Genomic DNA, 12754 nt, shown 5'->3' with positions numbered 1-12754 from the left:
TGAAGACTGGATATTTTCCATCAAAAGGGGAAATTACAAGAATTATTATAGACCAAAGGCTATGGATAATGCTTTCCAAGCAGACAATGGCTCCTGGCTTGAAATTTCAATTTTATAAAATTTCAACCAAAAAATAAAAAAATTTAATGTTATAATTAAATATATTTTATTTGTTGTTAAGATTATAGTTGAAAACAGGACTAAAAAATCCAATACCAGAAAAAAATGACAAAAAACAAATAAAAGAAAACAAAAACTCACACAACATAACATAATTCGATGTTTTAATGACAATAACTGTGCGCCATACTTGCTATCGAAAATAGGTGACGTCATTCAAAACAACTCGGATTATGGCGGATCCAAAGAAAGTTGAAACAGTTCTGAAATTCTTGATTTCAAAAACAAATAAATGTCTGAATATATTTATTTATTGTTGACTAATAATACATAAATAATTGAGGTGAGAAAAACATACATGCCTAGATTAAATTTTTAACTAAAGTTTTACACTATCGAAAACCGGTAACGACAGGATATAAAAATGAATTTCTTATACGGTTAAAACGAATAACGACATAGCGATGAAATTTCATAGACATGTTGGTCCCAGTGTTTTATACTTTTAATTTATGCCTCTAGATCGGGGTATATTGTTTTTGCCCTGTCTGTGTTTCTGTCTGTTGACTTGTCAACTTTAACCTAGCCCTGAAGTATTGAGGTGATGGGGCTATGGCTTTTTATCCAGGTGTATTTTTTCCTTGTGACAAGACCTTTCTTTGGGTACCACCAAATTTGACCTTTTGACTTTGACCTTAGAGTTTGAATTACTTTTACAAAAAAATACCACTTTGTAACCTTGGTCATAACTTTTGAACAGTTGGAGCTAGGACTTTCATACTTCACCTGTGTATTCATTGTGACAAGACCTTTCAGCAGGTATAAATATTTTTGACCTTCTGTCCTTGACCTAAGAGTTTGACCCACTTTTTATAAACTTTAACCATGGTCATAACTTTTGCACAGTTAGAACGAGGGTTTTCATATTTCACAGGTGTATTTTTTGTAATGAGGACTTCCTGTGGGTACTAACAATTTTTACCTTGACCTTTGGAGTTTGTCTTGCATTTGAGAGAATTCAACATACAGGGTCACAAACACATCTTGTTTTCATTAATAATCAGGTAATAGAATATGTGTACTTTTGAAAACACAGCATTTTTCATCAATACACGTTCGATTTGAACATATTTTATTGCACAAAATATATACAATGGGATTGGGCACAAGTTCTAAAAACTTAAATTGCCCTCTTCCTAATTTTTAGCTCTACTGGTCAGAGACCAGAAGAGCTTATGCGATAGTAAGGTGTCCGTCGTCCGTCCGTCTGTCTGTCTAGCTGTCTGTCCGTCTGTCTGTAAACAATTTTTCAAAACGCTACTCCTCCTACAGTATTGGTCTGATTTCAATATAACTTGGCACACAAGTATACTACACTAAGATACATAAATTAGTGCATCGGTTTTTGATTTTGATGAACGGTGTTGCCATGGTTACTAAAAATAGAAATTTCTGTGAAATTCCTTTAAAACGCTACTGCTCCTACAGTTTGCGTCTGATTTCAATATGACTTGGCACACAAGTAGACTACACTAAGATACATAAACTAGTGCATCGGTTTTTGATTTCGATGAACGGTGTTGCCATGGTTACTAAAAATAGACATTTCTGTAGAATTTCTTTAAAAAGCTACTCCTCCTACGGTTTTGGTCTGATTTCAATATAACTTGGAACACAACTAGACTACACTAAGATACATAAACCTGTGCATCAGTTTTTGATTTCGATGAACGGTGTTGCCATGGTTACTAAAAATAGAAATTTCTGTGAAATTTCTTTAAAATGCTATTCCTTCTACAGTTTTGGTCTGATTTCAATATAACTTGGCACATAAGTAGACTACACTAAGATTCATAAAACAGAGCATCGGATTTTGATTTTGATGAACGGTGTTGCTATGGTTACTAAAAATAGAAATTTCTGTGAAATTCCTTTAAAACGCTACTCCTCCTACAGTTTTGGTCTGATTTCAATATGACTTGGCACACAAGTAGACTACACTAAGATACATAAAATAGTGCATTGGTTTTTGATTTCAATGAACGGTGTTGCCATGGTTACTAAAAATAGAAATTTCTGTGAAATTCCTTTAAAACGCTACTCCTCCTACAGTTTTGGTCTGATTTCAATATAACTTGGCACACAAGTATACTACACTAGACTACACTAAGATACATAAACTAGTGCATCGGTTTTTGATTTTGATGAACGGTGTTGCCATGGTTACCTCACATTGAAATTTCTGTGATATTCCTTTAAAACGCTACTCCTCCTACAGTTTTGGTCTGATGGCAATGGCTTCTTTTCTCATCCTTTGTTATAAGTACAAACCAGTAGAGCTACAGTCTCGACAGAGACTTCTGGTTCCTAACACGTTCAATACCCCTGTTATTGGAGAGGCAGGGATACAATTAAGTTTTGCCAAGTATGTCCATTTATCTGTCTGCAAAAATTTTAACCTTACCCATAAGGCCATAGCTTTTGATTGTTTAGGGCTAATGGCTTTTATATTTCACATGTGTATTTCTTATGTCAAGAATTTTTAATTTATTAGGTACCAGCATTTTTGACCTCGAACTTGGAGTTTGAACCACTTTTGCAAAAAAGTACCGAACTTTGGCCATGCATAGCTCATGATAACTTTTGAATAGTTGGTGCTACAAAGTGTATGGATTTCATTATTCACATGTGTATTTATATTTTATATAGACAACATTTACAATCAAAAAGATATTCCTGCTTGCGGGGCCAGTCTGGGGTCAACCAGCAAAAGACACTGTTTTCCCTCTTTAAAGTTTGGATACTAGGCTAATAATTTTTACCTTTTAACCCTCACCTTGGAGTTATATGCAAAAATTATCCCACGTTTCCATAAAATGTTTTTGAAATCAAATCCCTGGCATACTCAAACTAGACAGTCAGATTCCTTTTATTTCCATCTCATTGTGAAGTTATTTAAGGAGTCACTGTCTAGTTAGTATAGTATGCCAGGGCATCAACAATAGTGGGAAACATGGGATAAATTATCCCATGTTTCAGACTTTAAAAATGCAGACATATATTTAAATTAGGCCTAGAAAAAAAATGTGTTTGTTTCCGCTTTCAGGCTGAAAAAATATAGGGTAGGTAGGTAGGAAATTTTTGTTTTTTTGAAAAAAATTTTTTTGCTTCTTTAATCAAAACGTGTATAGAAGTAACATTAATGACAAAAGAAATGGTGTTTTCAAGCATTACTGTGACTAAAATTATGATAGAAAGGTGACCCAAACTTCTTTCTGTCTTGAAAAGCTTGCAAAGTTGGAGGCTATAATTCCCTGGTTGAAATCTTGCACATCATGGGACAAAAGCATTAAAAAAATATTTAGGGTCGACACTATAAATTAGGGTCGGTCGGGAAAGCGGAAACAAACATATTTTTTTTCTAGGCCTTACACGAGGATTCCCATCCCAATTTCAATAGCCCTCGCCCACTGACGTCAAACGCAATGGCAGCCACACGAGATTTACATGCATATTTGGCCTCCTTAGCATCAGACTCAGAGACAGATGCGCACGAGATTTGCATGCATATTAGGCCTCTTAGCTCCTGACCTATTGACCTGCCTAATTTACATTCCGGTAGAATTATCAAGAAATTAACTCCGCTAACTTTGAAAGAGAGAAAAATTAGAAATGGTAATATACACGTATCAAACTTCTTCTGACAAACTTGGCATATTATTATTTTGACAGCCCTTGTTGGCCTAGGCCTGGTGTTTGTTGGTGTGGGATGGAGGGGTGTGGAGGGCTTCACTCAGGTTTTCACCACACCGCCCAATTTCATCACATCAGTACCAAGTTTGCTGTCCACAGGGGGAATCTGTCCACCGGGAACAGTAAGTACACAGACAAAAATAGAGTTATACTGTTACTGTACAGGACTGTGAGGAGGGGGTGCTGTATGCGCTGGACATATTGGATTAGGTTGCCTGTCAGAGTATTGGCTTATCAAATATAAAGCTGAAAAACTTTAGTATGTTGCATAAGAAAACATGTAACATGTATTTCTATTTGTCCATATAAATTGTCTTAAGGGGGCCGACTGTGGTTTTATTGTGTGAAAACTACAATAGCAAAACTATTCATTTTTATACCATATATAACTTACGTTAACTTGAGTGTACATACAAAGTTTGGGGAAATATCAATACACTACATCTACCGCCCAGGTATTTTTAAGGGATCGTCTCATAATACAGATAATTTACTATAGGATTATAGAGGAAAGTGCCAATTTTTTGCACTTTAAAGCATTATACAAACACTACAACAGACTTTTTGCTCAAACTATAATATATGATGGGTAATACTATATTGTACATTATATGTAAGAACCACAAAATTCTACCGCCCTGTTTCCAGAGGGGGCGTCTCAAAATGCCAAAAAATAACGAATTTCTTTGTTTTTATAGAGTACTACAAAATATGATCCATGCAAAGGATTTATTTTAAAAAATTATAAATATGACGGAGAGATTATCAAATTGGTATGTTTTAAAATTCAAGAACATATGTTTATAACTTTTTCTTTTATAACATTTTTTTAGCCGGGCTCATTTCTCGTAGAGAAATGCCCGGCTATTGCGACGGTGAGCAACAGAAAATGCTGCTTCTTCACCGCCAAATTAAATTTACGAGTTAGAATATAGTACGTCTGCGCAATCACCTTTGAGGCAATACAAAAACTGAATTAAACTTTCATAGTTATCTAAAATTGTCAAAAAATAATTATAATAAAATACTTTATATCGTTTTCAATGATTAATCATTTGGTTAAAATATGCGAAAGGTTTTCATCAGGTATCCCTGTCTGCGTCATATTCTATAAATAAAGGGTGTACTAATACAAATGCGGGGAACACCATTAATGACTTGATGTACGCTTTGATGCAAAACTCCCCGCTGAAGACCCATCTGTGCATAATTGTTTGACCTTAAATAATCTTGCTGCATCAGTGTTCATTTACTTCTGTTGGTATGTAAAACCCCGAAATGATACATGTGACACATATTTTACGCTGTTAAATTATAGCTACATTTTAATTAATTTTAAAGCTTTTTAATGCTATATATGACATATATAGATATATATAATCATCTTTTCAATGTCTGAATCAGCTTGTTTTTAAACTGTCATTGCGGTCTTTGTTCATTACCCTGTAAATGAGCCCGGCTTTCAGTACTTCTGAGTACTTTGATTATTACCCCATCTTTGAGAGTGTCACACTAACTAACGTCAAAAACACACAAACACACTATTACGAGGCCAATCTACCTGTCGGTTTGAACAATGCATGAAAAAGACATCTGCAGTGTTAATTTACAATTATACCAACCACTCCTTATACCAAGACATTGCCCAAAATTGAATGATTTTAATTATACATGTGAACAGTTACAGTAATAAAGAAGGGGAAATATAGAAAATGCCTGAATATCCAGTGATTCCCGAGACATTTGAAAACAGAATAATGCAAAATATTTTCTGATACCTTATATTCCAAAGGTAAACAAAAATACAATTATGTGAATCATTCATAGTAAAACATTGGGTGTTATTTTGGTTATAGAGATACTGTGTCAATGGAGAATGCAGAGAACAGTGTACGGAACCGTCAAGGTTACAGACCAAGTGTTCTGAAGGGGAGGTAATTCTTAAGTGTACAATTAACAAAATGGTTTAAAGGCTTTGATTTATACATGGAAAAATGTGAGCCTTTAAGTTTAAAAAGAAATCAATCATTTTATAAAATGAAAGTTTAATTGATTTGTTTTCAGGTATTTTGTTTGGCCTCAGGAAGATGTGTTCAGAAGGATAATGGCTGCTCTTTCCCAGGACCAACCGTGCAACCCACAACATCCCATTGTATTGAAGACCAAGTGTTCTGTCTCCAGAGGGGAACATGTGTCCCCCGCGGAACAAACTGTAATGAGGGAGGGGGTGAAACCAGACCAACAGTGCAGGGGAAATGTACAGAGAATGAGGTTTTCTGCCTTGCCTCTGGTAAATGTCAGCCCAAGGAAGGGTGTGGAAAAGAAATGGAAAAATTGGTGGAATCTGTCCAGACGAAGTGTAGCAGTGACCAGTACTTCTGTTTACAGAGAGGCAGATGTGTCAGCATCTCAGGAGGCTGCGAGGGTGAACAGACTCCACCAACTCCAACATCAGAGACTCACAGTAAATGTGGGGAAGAGGAGTATTTCTGTCTGCAGAGGAACAGATGTGTCCCCAGAGTGAGGGACTGTGGCAGTACTGGGGATGATGGGGTTGACAGTAGATGTGGTACTGGGGAGGTGTACTGTATGACCACTGATAGGTGTATACCCAGGGGGGAGAGTTGTGAGGGGGGAAGTGGAGGAGGGATGACAACACATAAATGTGAAGATGATGAGTATTTCTGTCTCCAGAAGGGCAGGTGCTTACCAAAGCAGGGAAGCTGTGATTCCCGGGGGTCACAGACCACCACAGCCCCACCCCAAGTAATTGGCGACTCCTGTACAGAGGGACAGGTGGGTGGATGATTGGGTGATTGTAGTTATTAAGAGATTCATGAAATCTTTGTAGTCATGAGTACCCTCTGATTGTAAAATTTGGAAACTATCTTTAAAAAGAAAAAAGGCAAATGCGTGTAATAAGATGTTAACTGCATGTTCATGTACAAAAGTTCCATATAAATGTGTTTAAATGCACGGATGTTTTCTTTTTATGCCAACATGTATGCTACATAATTTCTACTCAATAATAAATAAATGTTTTATAAATTAAAGCACTTTCATACTTTTCAAAGGTATTCTGCCTGAAGTCAGGAAGATGTGTAGAGAGAGATACAAACTGTGCCACACCCTCCCCCTACATGTGTGACCCTCAGCAGGTAAATGTTACTCTGTGTTATATTGACTTCCTGTTTAAAATTAAGACATATAGTGTTGTTGGTATTTACATATAAACTAATTACAGCAACTTTGGTTACAAACTAAAGGGCAAATATTCAACCAATTAATCATGTGACCTCTGTTAATATAAACCAAGTTTTTTTTTCATTGATGCCAGTCTCGACATTTTATGTTAGTGCCAAAACTGCCAATGCATTTAAACCAAAGAAAATGTTTATGTGTTTTAATATGTATATAAAGTTAAATATGATAAGGAATTTATCTTAAGGAATACTACTGCCCTGCCAGAGGAGGTTGTGTGAAGAACTCTGAGCCCTGTCTGGGACCCCCGACCACTGTGTCCCCCTCCCCAGCCTCAAAATGTCCCCCCAACCAGGTAGGATTAAATGGATCCAACGTATAGATCCAAAAACAATTTTAATATGAAAAAAAAAACCTTTAAAGATATGTCTCTATCTTGTACTTATTTTTGTAAATTGACATAATAATTTTTTTACCCTAGGTTTTCTGCCTGGCATCTGCTCGCTGTGTAGAGAGAACGTGTACAGGAAAAGAAGGTAGTTTTTCAAACTTAAAATTGTAAACCAACTTTTATTCATAAGCGAGAAGTGTCTGTGAGTTTTTCTACCTATTTCTTAATTGTCACAAACAATTTACTCACTTTGTATTTATGTAACATTGCTTCTGTCATGAAAATCACTAGCCATGGATGGATTCCAGACTGAATAATTGTGAACAAAAGATGTTGTGAACAAAAATTGGTTGACAGTATATTGTATAAAACATTTAAAAAAAACTATTAGTCCAGCAAATATTAAAAACGTGATCTAAAATAGCAGTCAGAATGTCATGTGGATGTACAAAAGATTCAAACCTTTGATTACAGACAAACTCGTCCCAACTTCAACTAATTCTCCCCCCTCAGCTGGTGCCCGCCTCCTTCTGGTTGACAGAGCAGTCACTGTGTACGACACTGTCCAGTTCAGACTGTCTCAGTATGTCCCACAAAGTAGAAGTCTCAAGCAGCAGTACACTGCCAGACTCAGCTGTAACCAAACTTCGGGAGTCCGCTTTTACGCAGGTTTGATGGAGGGTCATTTATTAATACCTGCCTCTAGAAAAATTACATAATTATATTTAAAACAGAAGAAAGAGAATGTCAAGATTAATTTTAGAAAGAAAATATAGAAATGTTCAGTAGTTTTTTGTCAAATCTCTGGTAAAAGTAAACTTTACATTGTACCTAGCTTTTCTATACATCTTAACTAACATAATACAATGTTTCCGACGGTTGTTTTTTAGCTCACCTCAACGAAGTTGGGGGAGCTGAATACCCTCGTAAGGTTAAGTTTTTTTGAGCAGTTTTCTTTTTAAGTACTTCTATGTCCTATATTGATTAGACATGCATGGAAGATGTTTCTAGTGTGTTTCATTGTACCAGTCAAAGTTTCAGCAAAGGAATGACCAGGTTAATGTTTTTGGAGCAGGTTAACATTTTTGGTGCAGTTTTTGGTGTGGGTTTCATTTCCAAGTAACTATAAGCCCTATGTTGACCAAACTTGCATGGATGATACATCTAAGGATGCATACTACCGGGCTTGCTTCGGATGCTGAATCTGACCTACATTTTACGGTTAAGTGAACAGGTTAAAGTTTTTGGTGTAGGTTTCATTTCCAAGTAACTATAAGCCCTATGTTGACCAAACTTGCATGGATGATACATCTAAGGATGCATACTACCGGGCTTGCTTCGGATGCTGAATCTGACCTACATTTTCCGGTTGAGTGAACAGGTTAACATTTTTGGTGCAGGTTTCATTTCCAAGTAACTATAAGCCCTATGTTGACCAAACTTGCATGGATGATACATCTAAGGATGTACTACCGGGCTTGCTTCGGATGCTGAATCTGACCTACATTTTCCAGTTGAGTGAACAGGTTAAAGTTTTTGGTGCAGGTTTCATTTCAAAGTAACTATAAGCCCTATGTTGACCAAACTTGCATGGATGATACATCTAAGGATGCATACTACCGGGCTTGCTACGGATGCTGAATCTGACCTACATTTTCCAGTTGAGCGAACAGGTTAATGTTTTTGGTGTAGGTTTCATTTGCAAAATTTAAGCATGTTGACCAAACTTGCATGGATGATACATCTAAGGATGCACACTACCAGGCTTGCTTCGGATGCTGAATCTGACCTACATTTTCCGGTTGAGTGAATAGTTAAAAGTTTTTGGTGCAGGTTTCATTTCCAAGGAACTATGAGTTCTTTAATGACCAGTCTTGCATGGATGATACATATAAGGATGTATACTATCCAGGCTTGCTTCGGATGCTGAATCTGATCTACTTTTTGTGGATGAGTGAAAATGTTAGTTTTGATGCATGTTTCATTTCCAATAAACTATGAGCCCTATAATGAGCAAACTTGCATGGATGATACATCTAAGGATGCACACTAATGGACTTGCTTCGGATGCTGAATTGGACATCCATTTTTCAGATAATAGACAAGGTAAAAGTTATGGTTGCAGGTCTATTACCAAAAACTATAAGGCTTATATAACATTGTATAAACCAAACTTGCACAAATGCTGCATAAAGAGATGAAAACTCTCAATCTTGCTTCAGATGCTGGGTTTTCATTACATTTTCATGAAGAAGAAGCAGTTTAAATTTTTTATGTAGGTCTATTTCAAAGTATCAGATCAAAATTGCTTTTAAAAACATTTTCATTTTTGGAATGTATACTTTTTGTTGGTTAATTGTGTGACTTTGCCTTACTTAAAGACAACATTCGTTGAGGTGAGCTCTGTAATCTCTGATTACCTATGTTCTTGTGATGTAATAGCCTTGCTTTATTGTAACTGTAGGGAGAGCAGTCCTGGGTGAGATGGATGTGGACCTGAGTCAGCTGATCACAGTCACTACTGACGGGGAGGAGAGGGGGGTGGTCACCTGCAGAGTCCTGTCCCTCCCACCTGACAGTAAATATAGCAATGATTATTGTGTTCATTTTAAATACTCTTTATTGTGCACAAAGCACAGTTTTACAGAAACATTCATATTTCTTTTATCAAACATCAAGCACTAATAAAAATTCACATGAACCTTAGACAAGGCATTTAAGTCCTATGGACATATTTCTACTTTCAGTTGACATGGAATTCCAGTATATAGGAATTGTTGCCATTCCAAAAACCGCTACCCCAACAGTTTCCATGGTGATGACTTCTACAAATGTCACAGAGGGGGTGACCCACTGGATGTTTGATGAATGGGACAAGATGTTTCACGTCAATATATCAGGTATGATAGTAAATCTGAAGACAAAATCACTGATTTTGTACTTTCAACGTCAAGGTTAATGAAAGATTGTCAGATGGATCTTTCACAATATTTTGAGAATTTGTGCAAGTAAATCTTTGAAGTTTCTTTTGTCAAAAATGAAAATTATTTAATGAAAAAGTGAGAGAATTTCAAAGCAATTCAACTTTTTAAAATGTGCTTGAGCGCTATGCAGTCATGAACATTATTACATGTATGTTTTGAGAAGTTATTTACAGTAATATTACTGTAATGGGTTATTGAAATTTAACTTAATCAAGCTCTCATTTCCAAATTTTTAGGATTTCTCTCTGTTCTGTGTTATATAAACTGATATGAATTTTTTTTATATTGAATGAATGATGACTTTTGAATTTTTTAGAGACATGTTTGATACAGCATTGTTCAATTTTGAAATGCTCGCCCTTAGTAACATCCAACTACAAACACAGTTGCAGTAGTCTCCTGTAGATTAGGCATAACAAAAAAATATGTTTGTTTACGGTTACCCGACCGACCCTAATTTTCATCGCCGACCCAAACTTTTTTTTCGTCGTAAAAATCCGGAAGTTACTGGCGGCGGTCAGTTTAACTTTTACATTCATCTTTGAAATCGAAATTGAAAGTACAAAAACAAAACCAGCGAGTTCAATTTCTACACCAACGAGTTCGTTGCAATTTGCTTACCATTGCGTGGCAGTTGCAGGGGTGTGCAACTAGCATCGCCTGATGCCCGGTGCTACCATTTTTGGGGTAGTAAAAATTAAAATTATGCATATAATACATGAGAAATACAAACGGTATTTTCACTCATTGTTTTGCTATTTAATTTCCAACTAATGAAAATTTTCCAGGCAGCATGCTCCAACTGTACTTAAATTACTTTAACCTTATCCATTTTGAAGTACTACCTGACTTATTTACTTCAAAAAACGATCGTTTTTTCCTAATCCGAATTTCCTCCATTCCTCTGTTATTGGTAAATACATACAGATATCTCTTTCCATTATTTACGGCCCCCCTATCAACTAAATAGCTAAGTGTTGTGTGGTTAAACTTTAATATATATCAATTGTATTTGATGGTTTGAAATGAAAATAAAATGATTTTGCTTCATTTTAGATAAGCTAAACTGCTAGTACAATATGTTCAGAAAAGAAAAGATAATATAATATCTTCAAATTTTTAAACTTCAACTTTAAAAGGGATGGCTTAGGATCCTGACTTTCTCAACATTGAACTTTTTACAATATTTGTTTTTACAATTTTTACCCCTATATCAGGGTTTAAACTTAACGCTCGCCCACTCGCAAATTGCGAGTAAAAATTGGTGTGGGCTCATAAAAATCGTAAGTTGCTCGCCCACGTGGCGAATAAAAATTCTTTCCCAGTCTCCTTACTGAAAAACAGACATTTTATGCAGGTTTTTGATTTAAAACTACACAAAAATGAAATAAATCACAGCAGTATGGTCCTACTGTTCGTAAATATCCTTCATCTTTTCCATTTAAAGTACTACACGATTTTTGAAATTCCCTAAAACGATCGTTTTTTTTTCCTAATCCGAATTTCCTCCAACCCTCTGTAAATGGTTGATACGTGAGAGATGTACAATTTTATAAACTCCCAACTAATCAGTCATATGAATAGTAAGTGTTTTCACCTATTTCAGATATGTTGCAGCTAAAATATTTAACCTAGAAAATCTTATTGTGTCATTGTCAATTTATCATTTGAAGACGTGTACCAGAGCTATGTATTTATATACATGTATTACCAAGTAAAAAAAAAACGATAGTAAAAATGTTTTTTGAATACAATTCTATTTCCTTTGATTAAATATTTATATGATTTCTGATTTTTATAAAGTAAGAACTCCAATTTTAAACAGATGAATTTATATATGTATTTCATTTTTATCTACTTTTTTTCCCAGTATCTATGCTTTTTAAAAAAATCACAGAGACTGTGGGCTAACAAATTTAGCAGTGGGCTCCTAAATTTGAAATGTCAGGAGCCCACATGGCTCGTGGAAATTTCAGTTAAGTTTAAACCCTGTATATTTGGGCTGCTCACTTTTAACTTTGGGCTAGTAACTTGATTGCTGTTACAAGCCTGTGGGCTAGTACTTGATTTTTTTAAATTGCACACCCCTGAGTTGTAAGGCAGTTGGCAAGAAACCACCCATATTTCAAGCCAAACAAAAGTAAAGCACCATACAATGGTAAAATTGTTTTGTAATTCAACCAATTCATGTGAATTTGTGTATAAAAAAATTCAATAAAAAAAAAAAAAAATTCCTACCTACCGACCCTATTTTATTTCAGCATGTAACAGTAAACAAGGATATTTTTTTGTTTGGCCTAACTTT

At 35.5% G+C, this 12754-nt stretch overlaps 1 protein-coding gene across 1 annotated transcript in view; it reads left to right on the top strand.

Moving 5' to 3' along the window:
* Nucleotides 1–2996: 2996 nt before the first annotated feature.
* The window catches only part of LOC134277467 (uncharacterized), a 42181-nt gene continuing 32423 nt past the window's right edge, over nucleotides 2997–12754 (top strand). The window contains exons 1-10 of the mRNA XM_062759801.1: nucleotides 2997–3093; nucleotides 3853–3995; nucleotides 5730–5807; nucleotides 5938–6669; nucleotides 6948–7031; nucleotides 7322–7429; nucleotides 7556–7610; nucleotides 7940–8134; nucleotides 9930–10043; nucleotides 10213–10365. Of these exons, the coding sequence (XP_062615785.1) occupies nucleotides 2997–3093; nucleotides 3853–3995; nucleotides 5730–5807; nucleotides 5938–6669; nucleotides 6948–7031; nucleotides 7322–7429; nucleotides 7556–7610; nucleotides 7940–8134; nucleotides 9930–10043; nucleotides 10213–10365 (1759 nt within the window). The remainder of the gene's footprint in view (nucleotides 3094–3852; nucleotides 3996–5729; nucleotides 5808–5937; nucleotides 6670–6947; nucleotides 7032–7321; nucleotides 7430–7555; nucleotides 7611–7939; nucleotides 8135–9929; nucleotides 10044–10212; nucleotides 10366–12754) is intronic.

Source organism: Saccostrea cucullata, unplaced genomic scaffold, assembly GCF_032062105.1.
Source record: "Saccostrea cucullata isolate Sc308-1 unplaced genomic scaffold, CSIRO_AGI_Scuc_v1 ctg2123, whole genome shotgun sequence".
In the NCBI taxonomy this organism is placed as follows: domain Eukaryota; kingdom Metazoa; phylum Mollusca; class Bivalvia; order Ostreida; family Ostreidae; genus Saccostrea; species Saccostrea cuccullata.
This window is presented reverse-complemented; position numbering and strand designations above follow the sequence as displayed.